Below are 19,442 nucleotides of genomic sequence, written 5' to 3' on the forward strand. Positions count from 1 at the left end.
CCGTGCCAAATCTCTTGTCAAATCCCCTCCACAGAAGCTAGCCCCAGGTTTAACTCCTGTGTGTCACGTATGGAATATGTGTGTGAAACGTCGCTCTCGGCTGTAGCCGAGTGTAGCTCCATCTGCTTGCCAGTGTCCGTCCCACTTGTACATGTCACGGTAAAGCACCAATGTTCCGTTCAGCTTCTTCCAACATGGATCTCTTCACGTTTCCTTATCAGTATTCCGGGCATTTCCGTCTGGCCCGTCCCTACGGCTGTCTCCGGTGAAGTCACCTTCAGACGCCCGTCTTGACCAGCCCTCCTCCTCCACACACACACACACACACACACACACACACACACACACACACACACACACACACACACACATACACCACCATCCGCACCGCCTCTTCCACTTACAGCACTTAACTTTATTACCGCCGGCCCACAATTCATTACGGCAGGAAGACCTGCCCAGGACCTGCTCCACTAATGCACTCGCCCATTCCATCATCCTTATTAATCCTGCTTGGCACTGGCAGCGGCTCCCCACACTGTGGCTCTACCCAACGCTAAATCACTCACTACGCCACAGAGCCCCCACCCCACCCCACCCAACACTGCCTCACCCTGCCTCCATTGGATCATGGTGTGGGGATAGGGGGTGGTGGTGGGGGGCGCTCTGTTGGTGAGTTGGGGGGGGGCGCAGGGGCTAATGGATGTCCCTCCTCCCACCCCCTAGGAACTTTGGAGAAGTGCCAGGCTACGTAATTGAGTTTGCCTTGATTGCTGTGGCTGTGGTTGCCATGAGGGCGGTCAGGGGTATAAATAGGATGAAAGTGGGCAGGGGGCGGGGTGAGGTGGTGGTGGTGGTGGTGGTGGTGGGGGGGGGGGGGGGACCGACCGTGGGAGATGAGTCACCGTTGGCGACCATCACCGACGACAACTTCCCCAGGAAGTCTGACGCAAATGGCTGCTAGTGGTTAGCGGAGCGGTGGACGGAGTGGGCGGGGGGTCTGCCTCCTCCCCTGCACACTTCCTGTCTCCAAACAATTCCATGTAAATGTATACGCTTAATGGTACCCTGCTTTTTAACTCCGCCACTTACAGACACACGTCCGTTTGTGTTGTGTTGGTTTGTTTCGTTTGGGTTTACTTCATCTGTGCCTCTTCGCAGTGTCTTGATAAGTGGTGACACCTCTACCCATGTGAGGATGATTAGGCAGAATATGGATTCGTCTCCTTCGCAGACAGGCTTTGTCTCTCCCAGCTCTTCCTCCTCCTCCTCCTTCTTTGAGATTGATGTTAGTATTATGACAGTGGTCTCTCCTGGGAAAAATCTCCTCTCCACCTCCCTCTTCCTCTCCACCTCTCTCTTCCTCGCACCTCCAGTAGGCTGGGTTGAAATGCGTGCCTGACCTTTTTGGGGTTCTTCTCCGCTGGGCTTTTTCCACCGCAAATTAGTGGTGGTGAATTAGCAGAGGCCCCTGCCAAAAGGTCCCACTCACTCACTCTCTCTCGCTCGCCCGCTCACTCACATTTACACATGAATGTAGACTGCTAGGAGCTGCTGATGAGGCTGCTTCAGCCGCTCGCGTGCATTAGCCGTCCTCCTCCCCCTGCAATCCTTCCAGCATCTCTCCTTCACTTCATCTTTCACTCTCTCTCTCTCTCTCTCTCTCTCTTTCTCTCTCTCACTGTCTCTCTCTCTCTTTTGCACTCTTATAATCTCTTATTTTTTCTCGTTCTTTTGCTCTCTCTCTTTCTCACTTTCTCTCTCTCTCTCTTTCTCTTTCTCTCTCTTTCTCTCTTTTACAACCCGAAGAATTTTTCTTGACAATTGGGGTCGTCATAATTGAATAGAATTCCAACTGAATTTCCATTGACCAGATGACCTCTGAGAATGTGTTGGCATATACACAAAATGTCATCGCTGATTCTGAAATGAACTGGGGGAGGGTTGTGTTATTTTTTTTTTTTTCACATCTCTTCTCTCCTTCTTTTTTGTTTTTGTCTGTTTTGTCTGATCCTTCATGACGAGGCTTTTGTAATGTCCACCTTCTTTGTTTCTGGCTCCCTCCAAAGGAATGAAGTTAACCTCTTCCGTATGCCGACCTAAACTAGAAAATGAGATTGAAATCGAACAGCAAGCAGAAAGCAAAATATAATCTAATCTCTTCCCAAAGTAGACCAGCAACTGCCATCTTCATTAGAACATTTTCAAGCTCAAGTTCTTTCTTTGTCATATGTGCAGTGGCTACACGGTGTAATTCTCGGCTCTCTTCACCGGATGTTGCAGACACACTTCAAATAGTGCGAGCGACGAGGCAGCCGCTCCCGATTTTTGGGAGGTGCGTCACTGGATGAGGTCGTGGTGGGGGAAGAAAGTGGCAGGAGATGGCGGCCCGGTATTCTGGCAGTCCGGCTTTGCCAGGAAGTACAAAAGGCCTTCAGGCATAAACCCCAGAGAGCCTCAATAAACACTTGGCAACAAACTAGGCAGCCAGCCCAACTCGGCAACAGTTTTAACGAGGCGACCGATCAGTCAAGAGGCCTAGACAAGGCCACCCTGCATGTCTTTGGACCAAAGCTAAACAGCTATGCTATTCAGTGTGTTCTGAACAATGAAATACAGCAATATGGTAAATGGACTGCATTTCCATAGCGCTTTTCTACTCAGAGAGCACTCAAAGCACGTTACACATTAATGTCTCAGACATCTACCCATTCATACACAGATGGCAGAGGCTACTATCTAAGATGCCAACCTGCACCTTCAGTGTCTTGCTCAAGGACACTTCGACAATTGGTGAGGAGGAGTCGGGATCGAACTAGCAACCTTCCGATTACTAAACGACTCCTCTACCTCCTGAACCACTATCGCCTCCATTAGCCACCAAGGTCAGAGGTTCGGCTCTTATGGAGGATGCATAGTCATACAGGTTCTAAATGCGTATCTTACCTGTGTGGAGATAAAACCATCTGCAATCTAAATCTAATTTAAGAGCTTTTCCACGTCAGACATCTCCCGTCTACATCTCCTGATCTTTGTGTAAGAGCAGCGATCTGCACTCATCTAAATGCCCTAAGCACCCAGAGCTGAGCTATCAGACTTTGTCTAAGCTTTCAGTGACCGTGGCGATCTCGTGTGATTGGCTGGAATGGGATTGCCTAACCTGGGGTTGATGGTATCGACCGCGTTCGATCATAGTCAGGAGACGGAGAGGAAGTGAGTTGGGGGAAGGACTGGCTCAGCCCCAGGTAGCGGTGTCGGAGGCGGGGGGGGGGGTGGAGAAGTGGAGGGGCTTGAGGGGTACAAAGCTCACGGAGAGTCGACTACGGCAGGTCTGAATTTAGACTGGGTTGCAGAGGTAAGGGGCATTATTAGAAGGACTCTGTTTTGGAAATGTAACAGCTGGAATCTTACACAGACACACACACACACACACACACACACACACACACACACAGCTGTTTTTCTAATTCAGTTGAACTTGTTCAATAAAACAGCAGTACTCAGGAAAGAGCAGTGCTAAATATGCCTAAATATCCTGGCCAATGCCTCCTTTATGTGGTCTTGAGATGAGACTCCAAGTTCACCCCTGGTGCAGACATATTTTTAAATGTGCTTGTGGGAATAATTTGATATATTCTAACCGCTGAGTGCATCTGCACAGATGACGCTTATTAATTGAGTTAGTGTGATGGCTAACTTAAATGTATGAGCAATAACGTGTGTGCGTGCACGTGTTCTTGAGTGTGTGTGTGTGTGTGTGTGCGTGCACGTGTTCTTGAGTGTGTGTGTGTGTGTGTGTGTGTGTGTGTGTGTGTGTAGGGTTAAAAGGGTAGGTTGTCAGGAGGCTGGGGTCCTCACACTGATCAGCTGATTTAATCAGACTTCAGGATGTGCGCCCCAGTGATAACTAATGGGATGTAATGAATGGGTGATGCACTACGGGATGTGCCTGTGTGTGTGTGTGTGTGTGTGTGTGTGTGTGTGTGTGTGTGTCTTTACAATACTTCCGTGTCATGTTCAGTGTATGTTTGTGTGTGTTGAGGTGTGTGTGTCTGTTTGTGTTTCTGTGTGTGGTTTCATGTGTCCACTTGTTTTCCGTTGTTAGCAAGAGAGTATGATTACCTTTGTAGTACACAGTGTGTGTGTGTGTGTGTGTGTGTGTGTGTGTGTTGGAGCCCCCACCCCAGGTTGCCCCTGTCGGGAGTGTTCTAGTGCCCCTCTCATCCTGGTGGGGGGGTAATAAGTTGACCTTCCCCCGTCAGGAGACAGGTGCCCCCACTGCTCCAGGTCAGCACGCACTGATTGCACAAGAGCAGGGGGCTGTTTAAAAACTACTCATCGGGGTAGTCAGGGGCTTTTCATGCTCCTTGTGTGTGTGTGTGTGTGTGTGTGTGTGTGTGTGTGTTTGTGTGTGTGTGTGTGTGTGTGTGTCTGGCGCGCGCATGCCTATGTGTGTGTGTGTGTGTGTGTGTGTGTGTGTGTGTGTGTGTGTGTGCTTGTGTTCATTTATTTGTGCCTGTGTGTGTGTGTGTGTGTGTGCATGCGTGGGCGTTTGTGCTCCTGTGTGTTTGTGTGTGTGTCTAGCGCGCATGCATATGTGTGTGTGTGTGTGTGTGTGTGTGCTTGTGTTCATTTATATGTGCCTGTATGTGTGTGTATGTGTGCATGCGTGGGTGTTTGAGCTCCTGTGTGTGTGTGTGTGTGTGTGTGTGTGTCTATTTGAGGGAATATGTGTTTGATGCATCTGGTGTGTGTCTGGTCTGCGAGTGTGTTTGAGTGTTTGTATGTGTGCACACATATCCTCTGTGTGTGTGAGTGACACTATATGTGTGTGTTCATGTATATACTCTATTTGTGTGTAATGTGTTAAATTTTTTACCATCGTCTCTATTTACACCTGTCTTAGCTGTGCATTGGTCTCCAGCTGAGGGTCAGATTGCGTGTGCGTGCGTGCGTGCGCGTGTGTGTGTGTGTGTGTGTGTGTGTGTGTGTGTGTGTGGTTCTCAGTGAAGGCTTCTTGTTATTATTCACTTACCTGAGTGTTTGTCACAGCTCCTGACTGCCACAGACAACTACTACCTGGGCACTGAAAGGGCAGAGAGGGGGAATTTGAAATGTCTGTTATAATATCTGTTTTCCTTCCTTTCTGCATCTCTCCTTCTTCCTTTCTCTTCTCTTTCTCTCCCTCCCCCCTCTCTCTCTCCTTCTGGTCCTTTATTCTCCCTCTTGTCGTCTCTGCACTTTTTCTCTTTCAACCCCCCCCCCCCTCTCTCTCTCTGTCTCTTTCTCTCTCTCTCTCTCCTTCTCTCTCTCTCCATCTCTCTCTCTCTAATCCAGGTACTGAGCAGTACAGTAGGTATAGAGGCTACGCTGAGACCTACAGATGGGATGGAGGTTGCGATGACCAGACTCCCAGGTGATTTGGGAATTTACGAAAACTTAAAACTGTTTCTTTTTCCAGTCCCTCTGTCCATATGTTGTATGTTTGTTTTAAGCATAAAGCATATCGAAGACTCTTGTGTTGGAGCTGTACTTCATAATGCATAAGTCATTGATGGGCGTACTTTGATCAGCCTTGAGTGGCAAAGCTACCAATAGGCCCGTTGTAAAGCGTAGGTTGTTATCAGGTAGCACATAGAAATGTAACTTGACTGTGTCTCCATGTCAGATCTTGAATTTTCAAAGAAGTATCTGTGATTCAGGTATCGTGTAGATATTTGTTTCTTTCCACTGTGAAAGATAATCCCAGAAGTTGAAGACTAAATTACTGCTATGTATGTCAAGTGAGGGCAGGAAAAAGTAAGACTTGTTGTTTGGTTCCCATAGAGACCGGTGGCAGAGAAGGTGCACAGAGATCGTTGCCATAGATGCTCTGAGGTTCCGGAACTTCCTGGAACAGTTCCACCCCGACAGATTGACCCGAGAGCTCAATAAGGTGAGTGCAGAGGTGCTGGTCAAACAGGAAACAGCACCATCAAAGGTGTGTTGGTCACCCAGGCTCTCGTGGCCTGAAGAGGACACAGTCTGCATATACTTTAAATAAGGCATTGAATACTGTTGAGAGAGCCAACAGGAACAAGGATGGTTGTCCAACTAAACCCACCCACAACCTGACAAGTGCATCAGTCACCTTGACTGTCTTCGGTTTGAATTGGCACTGCTACTCACGACTCAAGACTCCTCACATTTGGTGTAGGATGTTTCAGACCCACAGAACACAGCATGCAAATGCTTTCCACACACACACAGACTGAATTCCAATGTAGCGCCTTGAGACAATTTAGTTGTTTTGGCGCTGTATAAATAAAATTGAACTGAATTGAATTGGTCTCCAGACATATGTGGGGCTATATGTGTTGCTCTGCAAGGCAGGCGTTCTCACAGTTAGACCGACGAGAATAGTGCAGTATAGCAAAACATTTAATTCATCCCATTCCCATTACAGTCTAATACCAAAACATGTCTCATTTCATTGGAGACCTCAGCGATTTGTTTTTAAGGAAAACCCAAGACAGTAGATTCGCAAGAGTTTTGCTGGAAACAGCCCCTTTGATATAGTAAAGTTTTAACGAGCCGCCGGTATTTCTCTCACTCCAACACTGAGTAGTACTGACTCGATGATGTAAGCAATTAGCAATGAGAACAGGAACGATACGTTGCGCTCGTTTACCTCATTTCCTCCTTGCCTCTCTCTCCTTCGGCCCTCCTTTACTCTCTCTGGCTATATCATCTGTAGCCATTTTGTAGACACCAGAACACACTCCTGTATTATTAATGTGTTTTGGAAGAGTGTGTGTGTGTGTGTGTGGGTGTGCACGTGTGTGTGTGTGTGTTGGGGGGAGTCTACAGCTGCTCTTTGATGTAAAGCTTTGATCTTCCACAGAAGATAGTCACCATAGTTGCCACACACCAATAGGGAGGGATGGGGGGGGGGGGGGGGTAATCCTGAAATGGCATCTGCTTTCAGATTTGGCGTCTGACGGTTTAATTGCTCTAGCACCGCGCCATTACACACAGTGCATGAGAACAAATAACCGTAACCGTGAACATAAACAAGCATAAATCTAGGAGGTGAGTTTAGCACCTGGGCCCATTATAGTCGAGTGTGTTTGTGCTGTCTCGCTTACCAAGCTAATGGCGGGCCCTTAATAGGCAAGCGGAGACGCTGCGCAAAGACTTTGGTTAGTCACACACACACACACACACACACACACACACACACACGGTCTTTGGGTAGTGACACACACACACACACACGGTCTTTGGGTAGTGACACACACAAACACACACAGGCACACACACACACACACACACACACACACACAGTCTTTGGGTAGTGACACACACAAAGTCTGGCAGCGGGCACATCTAACCTAAGGATCAGTTCAGGTGCAGGGCAAACAAAGAGAGTCTGCACAGGAAGGAAAAGAATATACCATGCACTTCAGATTGGTTCAGTTCATTAGGCTGTTGCAGGCAGCATTTGGGCCTGCTTGCCCCTCCTCAGGCGTGTAGGGACCTGGGGTGGTTTTTATTTTTGCCATTTTTTGGGAAATGATGATGATGATGATGATGATGATGATGATGATGATGCACTAGTGGCTAGATGGAGCAGAACAGGGTGCCCTGGTGAAAGCCATTCGAATCACTGGCTCTCTGCAGTGTGTGTGTGTGTGTGTGTGTGTGTGTGTGTGTGTGTGTGTGTGTGTGTGTGTGTGTGTGTAAGGCTGTATGGTCTCTGTGTGTGTGTGTGTGTGTGTGTGTGTGTGTGTGTGATGACCTGTGTGTGTGTATCTGCACGTGTGTGAGTGCTGATCATGTCAGAGAGAGAGGATCAGCGAACATATGTGTACCTGTGTGTTCGCCTCGGAGAGAGAAAAATAGAGTATGTGTGTCTGTCCACTTGTGTTTGTGTGGAGACGTGTTACCTGGCAGAAACCTCTTGGTCATGACCAGGTAAAATGTTACTCTCTGGAACATTTGAAACATTTACACAAACATTTACACTTTACATGTATACAATGTTATATATTTACATTCAGTTATTACATCTCTTTGTGTCCTCAGTGTAATTGAGGTTGAATGCAAAGAGCCATGAAGGTGTAGTGGGCGCAGACCTGTTTGGGTCTGTGCTTAGCTCTATATCTGAACCCACACAGGTGGTCTGGTCAGGTGGTCATCAGTAGCCCAGCGGTCGATTAAACACCTACCAGCGTTTCCATGGTGTTCCCTCTCCTTCCTTCTCACTCTCTTTCTTTCTTTCTCTCTCTTTCACTCCCACTCTGTCTCTTCCTCTCTCTCTCCATCTCTGTCTTCCTCTCTGTCTCTCTCTCTATATCCATGTCTCTCTCTATCTCTGTCTTCCTCTCTGTCTTCCTCCCTCTCTCTCTCTCTCTCTATCCATGTCTCTCTCTCTCTCTCTCTCTCTCTCTCTCTCTCTCTCTCTCTCTCTGAGAGACGTCTCACAACACAGAAAATCAAGACGTCGGTGCTTGTCAAGCCTCTGCTGTCAGAAAGGCATTTGAAAGAGAGAAAGAAAGAAAGGGAGGGAGGGAGGGGGTAAAAGGGAAATGAAAAGATGACAGTTTTGACAGCGTTGTGAGAAATGCCAGGCCGTGCAGATCAATCCTGTCTATTGTGGGGTGGGGCGTGGGGGGGAGCAGAGGGGTTGGCGGGGGTGGCTGCAGAGGGCGGGGCTGTTTAGCGTACTGCCACCACTGCCCTTTCAGCAGCCTGCAATCCCTGCCAGACCCTGGGGGTGGGAGAGTGTGTGTGTGTGTGTGTGTGTGTGTGTGTGTGTGTGTGTGTGTGTGTGTGTGTGTGTGTGTTTGTGTGTGTGTCAGAATTGGTGGGGTCCCATGTGTGTGCGAATGGCATGTGTCATATGTGTTTTATCGGGGCTGTGTGTGTGTGTGTGTGTGTGTGTGTGTGTGTGTGTGTGTGTGTGAGAGAGTGTGTGTGTTTCTATTTGTACATGTATGTGTGAGTTGGGGTCCTCTGTGTATGTGTACATGTATATATTGGTGTAGGTCTGTGTGTGTTTATTTGCACGTATATAGAGACCAGGGTATGTGTGTGTGTGGTCTATGTATGTATACGTATGCATCTGTGTAGGTATGTGTGTTTGTGTGTGTGGAGAGGTGGGGGAGGGGGCAAGGTGTGTATGTGTGTGGGTGTGTGTTCACTCCATCTCAGTGAAAATGGAGGCCCTGTCCCTCCACCCACCACTTCTGTCACTCACTTAAAGCACATCCCCTTAACACCCCTGACACCCCTTAACACCCTTAACACTGACCTCAGATGATAATAGTCTTTCCTTCCAGGTACTGGCTCCTGTTTATCCTCAATGGTATTATGTTGTGTTGTGTTGTACTGTATTGTATATAACATATTATTATATTTACCACGTCACCAGTCACCAATTAAAATAAGATATAAATCCCCCAGCATACCACACTCAAGTACGCACTTGATTTTCCTGAAAAGGGTTTTACATTTGCTTTTTGTAAGTGTGGTTCTCTGGGTGTGTGTGTGTGTGTGTGTGTGTGTGTGTGTGTGTGTGTGTGTGTGTGTGTGTGTGTGTGTGTGTGTGTGTGTTTGCTCGCTCTTTCACAGGCCTACTGCGGTTTTGCACGGCCCGGCGTGCCAAGCCAGCACCTGTCAGCGGTTGCCACGGGAAACTGGGGTTGCGGAGTGTTTGGAGGAGACGCGCGTCTTAAAGGTAACCCTTGACCCCTCTTGCAATTCCTTAATCAGACTAATGTCACCCTTAACCCCCCTGCTCTTCATGTAGTTTCAGTGGTGCCTTTACAGTGTCAAGATATGGCACTATATTAGCCTCCGCCATGTATAGGGCACCGCTAGTTAGCTAAGAGGCCAATATGAGTGCATATCAGTCAGATAGTAGTATGACCTTCAGCAGTAGGGTGTGTGTGTTTTTGTCTCGCTACATCCTGTGTCTGTGTTTGTGTGAGTGTGTGTGTGTGTGTGTGTGTGTGTGTGTGTGTGAGTGTGTCTGTGTCTGTGTCTGTGTTTGTGTGTGAGTGTGTCTCTGTGTGTGTGTGTGTGTGTGTGTGTGTGTGTGTGTGTGTGTGTGTGTGTGTGTGTGTGTGTGTGTGTGTGTTTGTGTGTAAATGGAGTTCTTCTATGTACCTGTTGTGTTGGCTTCTATCTGATCAGAGCTCTGTACCAGTCCTGCACATAAGGATTGGTACTGGAGGGTAATAATCTCCTACCCGTCCGCCCCCATCTCTGTGTTCTTATACTCCGTCTCATCTCTGTGTTCCCACACTCCTGTGATAAAAGCTCTTAAGGTTTTTATTGCATCACTGGAATGTCTTATATGATTAGGGCAAGTAGGAAAAGGGGTCGATCCGTACCAGTAAATATAGATTAATCATAAATGGAACCTCACTCAACAACCCCCCCCCCCCACACACACACACACACACACACACACACACACACTCACACAGGCACGCCCTCTCTCTCTCTCTTACGCTTTCCTTCTCTCTCTGTCTATCTCACTCTTTCTCTCTCTCCTCCATCCCTCTCTCTCTCCATCTCTCTTTCTCCATCTCCTCTCTCTCCTTTTCTGTCCCTTCCTCTGTCCTCACAATCCTCTCTCCCTCCTTCTCTCTCTCTCTCTCTCTCTCTCTCTGTCCCTCTCTCGTTCTTCCGTTTTTCTCTCCCTCGCACTCCTCCTCTCTTTCACTCTAACCAGACCCGCTCTCATTTACTTAAGCCTTATCAGTCGGCTCTCCTCCTATTGATCAGCTGACAACTTAAATATTCTCCATTAATAGTGGAATTGATTGCGGAGGCCCCAGTGCATCTATCCATTACTGACTGCCTGTCAGAGCTGCTGCTCTCGCTCTCGCTCTATGGCTGCCTATGTTAGTGTAACATCCTATCGGGGCCTGGAGGCAGACGGCCTCTGGCCAGACGAGAGGCAAATGGGGGAAACTTAAAAGATGAAAGGAGGAAAAGAACAGGTGCTGTGGAGGAGTGTCAAGACAGAGACAAAGAGAGGAGAGGGGGATGAGGAGAAGGAGGAAGAGGACTCCTGGCAGTAAAGGGGACCAAGACCATTTGTCTGGGGGCCGAGACGGGTATGGAGAGAGGAGAGAGGGAGAGGGAGAAAGAGGAATCGGGGAGGAGAAGAGAACGGTGGATGGGTATCGAGACTGAGATGGAGAGGATAGTGGGGGAGGGGGAGGAGAGGGAGAAAGATAAATCAGGAAGGAGAAGAGAAAAGAGAACCTTGGAGAGGTACCAAGATAGAGGGATGAAGAGAAAAAGAAATCAGGAAGGAGAAGAGAAATAAGAACCTTGGAGGGGTACCAAGACAGAGGGATGAAGAGAGAGAGAAAGAGAGATTGGGGATGGAAAGAACACTGTAGGTGGGTGGAGAAGCAAGAGTGGGACATTATTATTGAGAACTGAAACTGAGGCGAAAGTGAATGGATTTGTGACATTTCTGTGAAGTGAAAATAAACACTTGAAGATAATGTAAAACTAAAACGAAATGAAACTAATAATGATAAGGAAAGACAAAAAAATTATTGTTAGTTTCAATCGTTTCAAGAAAAACTCCCAAAATTCTGTGTAGCCATAGCCGGCAACCTTAAGATGGTGAAATAGCGTGTCAGGGCACCAACTAATGGAAGTAGGCCTTCTAGCTGTGGGAAACAGACAACAAACTTATTGTCAAGGGAAGAAGTCAGATGTGAGGGAGGAAACCTCCTGACAGTCCTCTAGCGGTCCTCCAGCTGTGCATTCAGTGTTGTGAAACAAACACAGTGGCTCGCACCGAGCCCTAAACAGTCCCAACCACTCAACACGGAGCTTCAGGAGCACGGAAGGCAAGGGTATCATTTGATTGGCTGTTAAGCACAAATATCAACAACCTTTCGCAAAATTGAATCGCAGACTGACTCGCATTTTTAACAGGCTTTCAGTCTGAATCAAATGTATTGCATGTGTTATGTACATGTTTAGTTGTGAAATGTTTATCTTCAATGATAAGCAGATTATGTTTCACGCTACACTAATCCTTGACAACTTTTGTCTTAACTAAAATGACTATAACTATAATACTGCAATTATAATAACTAAAATGAAATACAATAGAAATAGAAATGAGCCCATGAAATTATAACTAATCTGAAACGAATGAAACCACCGGTGAAATTAAACAGAGATTCAGATTGAATACAAACATTATCAAAATAGAAAACAAATTTGAAAATAGAAAACTATAATAACCTTGGTGGGTCTTGGAGGAGAAAAGGGGGAGGAGAAGAGAAAAGAGGTGATATAAAGAGGGGATAAACTGAATGATAGGGGTGATGAGAGGAAGAGAGAGGGACCTGGGAGGAGAAGGGAAGTGGAAAGGTATGGAGGAGAGAGAGAGAGAGAGAGAGAGAGAGTGAGAGAGAGAGAGAGAGAGAGAGAGAGAGTGTGAGTGAGTGAGTGAGTGAGTGAGGAGAAGGGAAGTGGAAATGTATAGAGGAGAGACAGAGAGCGAGGGGGGGGTTAAGGAGAGGGAGAAGGTCAAAAGGGGGTGGTGGAAAAACAGGGGAGAGGTCGAGAAGTGTGGATGAGTACAAATATGGAATGAGAGAGGGAGAAGAGAAGAGAAAAGGGGTGATGAAAATGAGGCGCCATGGAACTGACTGAATGCTGAGAGAACAGATGCTGAGAGAAAGAGAGAGAGAGAGGGAGAGAGATGCTTGGAACATTCTCTTTCTTACCTCTTACACACACAAAACACACAAATCTACACACAATTACACACACAAAATATGCATACAGTCATAGAGAGACACTTGGTACATTCTCTCTATTACTTCCTCTTAATATCTCACACACGCACGAACGCGCACACGCACGCACGCCACCACACACACACACACACACACACACACACACACACACACACACACACACACACACACACACACACACACAGGCCCTGATGACTCACTTTGCACCCAGTTAATAAGGAGAGTTAATTAACCAACAGCCGGAAGTGAGCTCTACGGAGACCCAACTTTATGTGTGTGTTTGTGTGTGTGTGTGTGTGTGTGTGTGTGTGTGTGTGTGTGTGTGCGTGTGTGTGTGTGTGTGTGTGTGTTTTTAGTGGCTTTATTCTTGTATGTTTGTGCATCTGTCTGTGTGTTTTGGGTGTGTGAGTTTATGTTTATATTTGTGTGTGTGTGTGTGTGTGTGTGTTTCCTTTCCTCCCTCTACCCTCTCTGACTGAGGCTCAGAACTCAGGCCATCCACTAACACCCAGTACTCAGGAGCTCCTTCAAATGGATGCCACAGAGCTTCAGAAGGAGGAGAACACACTCACTCACTGTGTGTGTGTGTGGGAGAGAAAGTTATTGTTTGTGTGTGTGTGTGTGTGAGAGAGAAGGAGAAAGTGATTGTTTGTGTGTGTGTTTGAGAGAGAGATAGGAAGTGATTGTGTGTGTGTGTGTGTTTGTGAGTGGATGTGTTGCTCTTTGTTTAAGTGTGTGTTTGTGCATGTGCGCATGTGTGTATGAGAAAGTAACTGTTTTTGTGGGCACATGTGTGTGAGAAAGTAAATGTTTTTGTGTGTACTTGTGTGTATGTGTGTTTATTCTTAGCCTTACTAGTGTCCCAATCCTCATTAATCAGCATTCTTACTTCCAGTTTCGTTAAATATTCACCTTCCTGTGGAGTCACCTTCGTGTGTGTGTGTGTGTGTGTGTGTGTGTGTGTGTGTGTGTGTGTGTGTGTGTGTGTGTGTGTGTGTGTGTGTGTGTGTGTGTGTGTGTGTGAGAGAGAGAAAGAAAGAAAGAAAGAAAGAAAGAAAGAAAGAAAGAAAGAAAGAGAGAGGCCGTGCCTGTGAGTGTCTTGTAAGAAAGCAGATCCATGTTTTCTGGTGTGTTTAATTATGTCATGTATTGTGTATTACACTAGCGTATTGTGTATTGTCGTGATGTGACTGCTCTAACACATCGTGTATGGGGAGCCTCACTGCTGTAAAACCCCTGACCTGTAGTTTGAATAGACGACACTCTACACACCTGACCTGTAGTTTAAATAGACGACACTCTACACGCCTGACCTGTAGTTTAAATAGACGACACTCTACACGCCTGACCTGTAGTTTAAATAGACGGCAATCTACACACCTGACCTGTAGTTTAAATAGACGACACTCTACACGCCTGACCTGTAGTTTAAATAGACGACACTCTACACACCTGACCTGTAGTTTAAATAGACGACACTCTACACACCTGACCTGTAGTTTGAATAAACGACACTCTACACACCTGACCTGTAGTTTAAATAGACGGCACTCTACACACCTGACCTGTAGTTTAAATAGACGACACTCTACACACCTGACCTGTAGTTTGAATAGACGACACTCTACACACCTGACCTGTAGTTTAAATAGACGACACTCTACACACCTGACCTGTAGTTTGAATAGACGACACTCTACACACCTGACCTGTAGTTTAAATAGACGACACTCTACACACCTGACCTGTAGTTTAAATAGACGACACTCTACACACCTGACCTGTAGTTTAAATAGACGGCACTCTACACGCCTGACTTGTAGTTTAAATAGACGGCAATCTACACACCTGACCTGTAGTTTAAATAGACGACACTCTACACACCTGACCTGTAGTTTAAATAGACGACACTCTACACGCCTGACCTGTAGTTTAAATAGACGGCACTCTACACACCTGACCTGTAGTTTAAATAGACGGCACTCTACACACCTGACCTGTAGTTTAAATAGACGCACCGCACCGCACCTCACCGCACCGCACCGCCACTAAGACGTTTGAGTTGCTCATGTTGCGCACGGACAGTACGGGGCAGTGCTGTGACACACCCTGTCTTCCTGTCAGCTCCTGAGGGAGTGTGGATGTGTGCGTGTGTGTGCATGCGCGTGTGTGAGTGTTGGTGTAAGTGTGGCCTTGTGCAGGTAGGCGAGTGTGTGTGTTTTGGTTTGTGTGTGTGCCCGCATACTTAAGTATGTTTGCAAATTAGACTGTAATTACATTGCAGCTCATATGTGCCTATGTGTATAAAGATGTATCTATTTGTGTGTGTGTGTGCGTGTGTGTGTGTGTGTGCTCAGCTCTGCTGCAGATGATGGCAGCTGCTGAGGCGGGGAGAGATGTGGTCTACTTCACCTTCGGAGACGCAGCACTCATGAGGGACGTCCACCGCATGCACACGCTACTCACAGACAGAGATGTCAGCTTGGGTAAGACACACACACACACACACGCTACTCACAGACAGAGATGTCAGCTTGGGTAAGACCCACACGCGCACACACACACACACTAACTACTCACAGACATAGATGTCAGCTTGGGTAAGACACACACACACACTACTCACCAACGACGATAAGTCAGAGTGGGTGACACACAGACACACACACACACACACACACACACACTACTTACCGACAGAGAAGTCAGCATGGGTAAGATACACACACACTACTCACCACGACGAGAAGTCAGAGTGGGTGACACACAGACATACACACACACAAACACACACACACACACAAACACACACACAGCCAAAAATGTAATCCAATATCACAAAGACCTCACCCCTTAAAGACTCTTTTTATATATCCTTGTTTAGATTGAAGTGCGTTGCGTTGTGTGTCCTGGTCTGAATGGGATTATGTTGCAGTTCTTTAAGGCACTTAAGCAAATGTATCTGAGTCATCCCAACACACGCACGAACGCGCACACGCACGCACGCCACCACACACACACACACACACACACACACACACACAGGAATATGCATCCATATTATGCAGCCTGAATGTCAGTGTTCAGTTTCTCACGTAGCCTCCCTCCCTCCCTCCCTCTTTCTCTCTCTCTCTCACTCGTAGGTACGGTGTACACTCTTGTTGAGGAGTACTTCATCTGCGAGTGTCGTGACTGTCCCGGCCGTTGTCCTGCCGTGGGCCTCTACGCCTTCATCGCCGAGCGGGTCATGGGCGACCCCGACAGTGACCTTTCACCCCCCCACACGCATTGATCTCTGATCAAGCTCTCACTCCAGCCTTAACCACCATTCAAACCTGCTAGCCAAAGCTGTCAGCCGTAGAACACTAGCACTACACACACACACACACACACACACACACACACACACACACACACAGCCAAAAATGTAATCCAATATCACAAAGACCTCACCCCTTAAAGACTCTTTTTATATATCCTTGTTTAGATTGAAGTGCGTTGCGTTGTGTGTCCTGGTCTGAATGGGATTATGTTGCAGTTCTTTAAGGCACTTAAGCAAATGTATCTGAGTCATCCCAACACTGCTAAGTGGATGCCTCTCCATGGTGTACGATGACTCTAGTGATGTGGACAGGAGGTTGTAAGAGATGGCCTGTTGTTTTTCTTTGTGTGGGGGCGGCTCCCCACCATGTACTCACCATTAATATGCATTGAGAACAAAGACGTTCGTCACTGTCCACTATAACCGCCATTGCCAGAAGTTATGGAGCTCACAGCCACTTTTCTTGGCTGCCTGTGTTTTTCTGTTTGACTTTGACTGTCTCTGTTTTTCTCTACCCTTGTCTGTTGCCCTCCCTCTCTTTCTCTTTTCCCTCTCTCTGTCACTTTTCCACATGGTCTGTCTTTCTTTCCCTTACTCTCTCTCTCTCTCTCTCTCTCTCTCTCTCTCTCTCTCTCTCTCTCTCTCTCTCTCTCGCTCTCTCTCTTTCACGTTCTCTCTCTCTCCCCTTCTCTCTCCCCCCTCTCTGTCTCTCCCACCTTCTCTTCCTCTCTCTCTCTCTCTCTCTCTCTCTCTCTTCTCTTTTCATAATTGTATTGGCTGCCTGAGGGCCAGTAAAAGGGGCGTAATGAATAGCAGAGATATATAAACAAACAAACATGGAGGCTGTCATAAAACAAGACATTGAGGTTGGCCAGCCTCCCTTAGTACGCTTACTGTAATAAAGTCCTTTTGTGTTAGTTTGGGGAAGTGTAGATCCTCAGGTACCTTTTAAAGGGCGGTGTTAATGATTTGAATAATGTAACGGTTGGAATTGGTTAGTGTAGATGTGTGGATGAATATTTGTTTTCTGGTAAAAGAGATTTAGTTTATACACAAAGCCTGAAAGGTGTGGTGTTTTTTTTTTATTTGTTCTTTCGTAGGCACATACCAGTGCATTAAGCTTCAAATATTATTTTTATTTTTTTAATTTCCTCTTTTTTTTTTTTAATAAAAGGAAATCTATTTTTGACGATTGTGGATGGGGATTGAGGGGGAGTTTGGGGAGTGTAACTGTGGCTGTGATCGCTTTCTGCTTTTTAAAGATGAAGCTGAAGTGTTTGTTACTGTAAGTGTGATTTTAATAATAAAAATGAACACACGTTAATTCAAATTAATTAATACACGTCAAGATCATCACCGTGTTTATAGGTGAGAAATTAAATTATTGTCAACAGAGTGCATATAACTGGTCTGACCCTTCTCTTTATTTCTTTTTATCTTTCTTTCTTTCCTTCTCTCTCTCTCTCTTTCTGTCTCTCTCACACATACACACACACACACACACACACACACAAACTCTCCATCTCCCTCTCCCTCCATCATTAGCAGTAAGTTCACTGTTGTGGCCCTACTGTCCCCCCTGTTCTAATAAGGTCATATTGCTGGTGTCAGGGGTACATGGAGCCTCATTATGGGGGTTAGAACACCAGACCATGGCTCCACTTCTGCCAGCAGTGTTACTGTGGGACACACACACACACTCACACATACACACACACACACGCACACACACTCACACTCACACACACGCACACACTCACACACACGCACACACTCACACACACACTGACATACACACACACATATCCACACACACACACACACACACTCACCACACACACACACGCACACACACACACACACACACACATATCCACACACACACACACACACACTCAGGCACACATACAGTACACGCACACAAACACACACTGCACACATACAAACTCATGCACACACACACATACTGTACACAAGCTCATACATGTTCATACACACGCGCGCACACTCATACATATTTGCATAAACTCACACACACATTCCCCTTGGCACACACACGCACGCACACACACACACACACACACACACACACACACACACATAAACTGGTCTGTTTGAGGCCTCTACTGTACCACAGAGGAGCTTTCCCTTACGTCCTGTTTTTCCTCTTTGCTTGAGATTCCATTGACGACTATGAAGAGCTCTTTGTGTCATAAATACTTCCAGAGGCAGTAGAATCAGTGAGGGTATTCACATGGAAATATCTCACACCCCAGTGCTTCACCATATCTCCCTTAAAATCGTCCCATGTCTGCTTCTCTCTGTGGAGGAGAGTGATGGCAGGCTTGTGTTTTTGTCAGTGTGTTTCCCTGTTTGTGTGTGAACATGGGACAGTGTGCAACACTTGCGCACGGCTCTTCAGCCGCAATATGCCAGCTCCCTTTGGAGAGTGCAGAGGAAGAGGTGGAATCCTAGTGAGATTTGGAACAGCTGGTCACTGTGGCTGTCTTTGGAACAGCTGGCGAAAGGAAGTCCTCTTCAATGGTGCGTTTCTTAAAAGTGCCATCATGCAATGACCATGGTAACTGAGAGAGAGAGTGCTTAAAATGTTAGTCTCTCTATCATTTAACGATGGTAGTTTCTCAACTACGGCGCCTTCAGGAAACGCACCCGTTTGTTTGAAACGAGGCGGTGTGTGCCGGAGTCGTGCTAAGCTCTTCAGCAGCGGCGTGTTAAATCCTCTTCCAGGTGGCGAGTGGGGATGAAAGCGTGGGGTCCGCGCCGGGGCCCGTATCGATCGCCGCGGTGGAGACCCCGACCCACAGCTCCGCGGGCTCTTATAGGGTGTGTGTGTGTGTGCTCTTTGTTGCTCGCTGACTTCAAACGCCCGTCCCGCTCCCCCCAAACGACCTCTTGGAGCGGCGAATGGCAGTGATACCCTTCAACCAATGCCCCCCCCATCACACACACACTCAAACACACACACACACTCAAACACACACACACACACAAACACACATACTTAGATGCCAGGGGGAGGGAGGTGCCCGTCAGATTATAGCCCGGTTCTGCCAAACCCCCTGCCAATTGGGTGTAACCTTTTCATGGCCATCTGCCACAGGAAGAAGGTGTTATAATCCACACACACAGACACACACACACACGCAGACTCATACACACACACACACACACACACAGGATAACGTACTCTCTAATGTACACATGGGCACACACTCGTATACACACACACACACACACACACTGACATACACGCTCTTCTGTGTACCAGTGGGGCTCTCTGCGGCAGCTGATGTTTGTATAGGATTGTGGGT

General features: G+C 47.1%; 1 protein-coding gene across 3 annotated transcripts in view; it reads left to right on the forward strand.

Moving 5' to 3' along the window:
• LOC105910497 (poly(ADP-ribose) glycohydrolase-like) overlaps positions 1–16,215 on the forward strand; it is a 46,243-nt gene extending 30,028 nt beyond the window's left edge. For all 3 annotated transcript variants that reach the window (XM_031560672.2, XM_031560673.2, XM_031560675.2), the window contains 5 exons: positions 5,338–5,416; positions 5,827–5,935; positions 9,616–9,721; positions 15,146–15,274; positions 15,932–16,215. In XM_031560672.2, the coding sequence (XP_031416532.1) occupies positions 5,338–5,416; positions 5,827–5,935; positions 9,616–9,721; positions 15,146–15,274; positions 15,932–16,080 (572 nt within the window). In that variant the 3' untranslated portion in view covers positions 16,081–16,215. The remainder of the gene's footprint in view (positions 1–5,337; positions 5,417–5,826; positions 5,936–9,615; positions 9,722–15,145; positions 15,275–15,931) is intronic.
• Positions 16,216–19,442: the final 3,227 nt, after the last annotated feature.

Source organism: Clupea harengus, chromosome 23, assembly GCF_900700415.2.
Source record: "Clupea harengus chromosome 23, Ch_v2.0.2, whole genome shotgun sequence".
NCBI classification, from domain to species: domain Eukaryota; kingdom Metazoa; phylum Chordata; class Actinopteri; order Clupeiformes; family Clupeidae; genus Clupea; species Clupea harengus.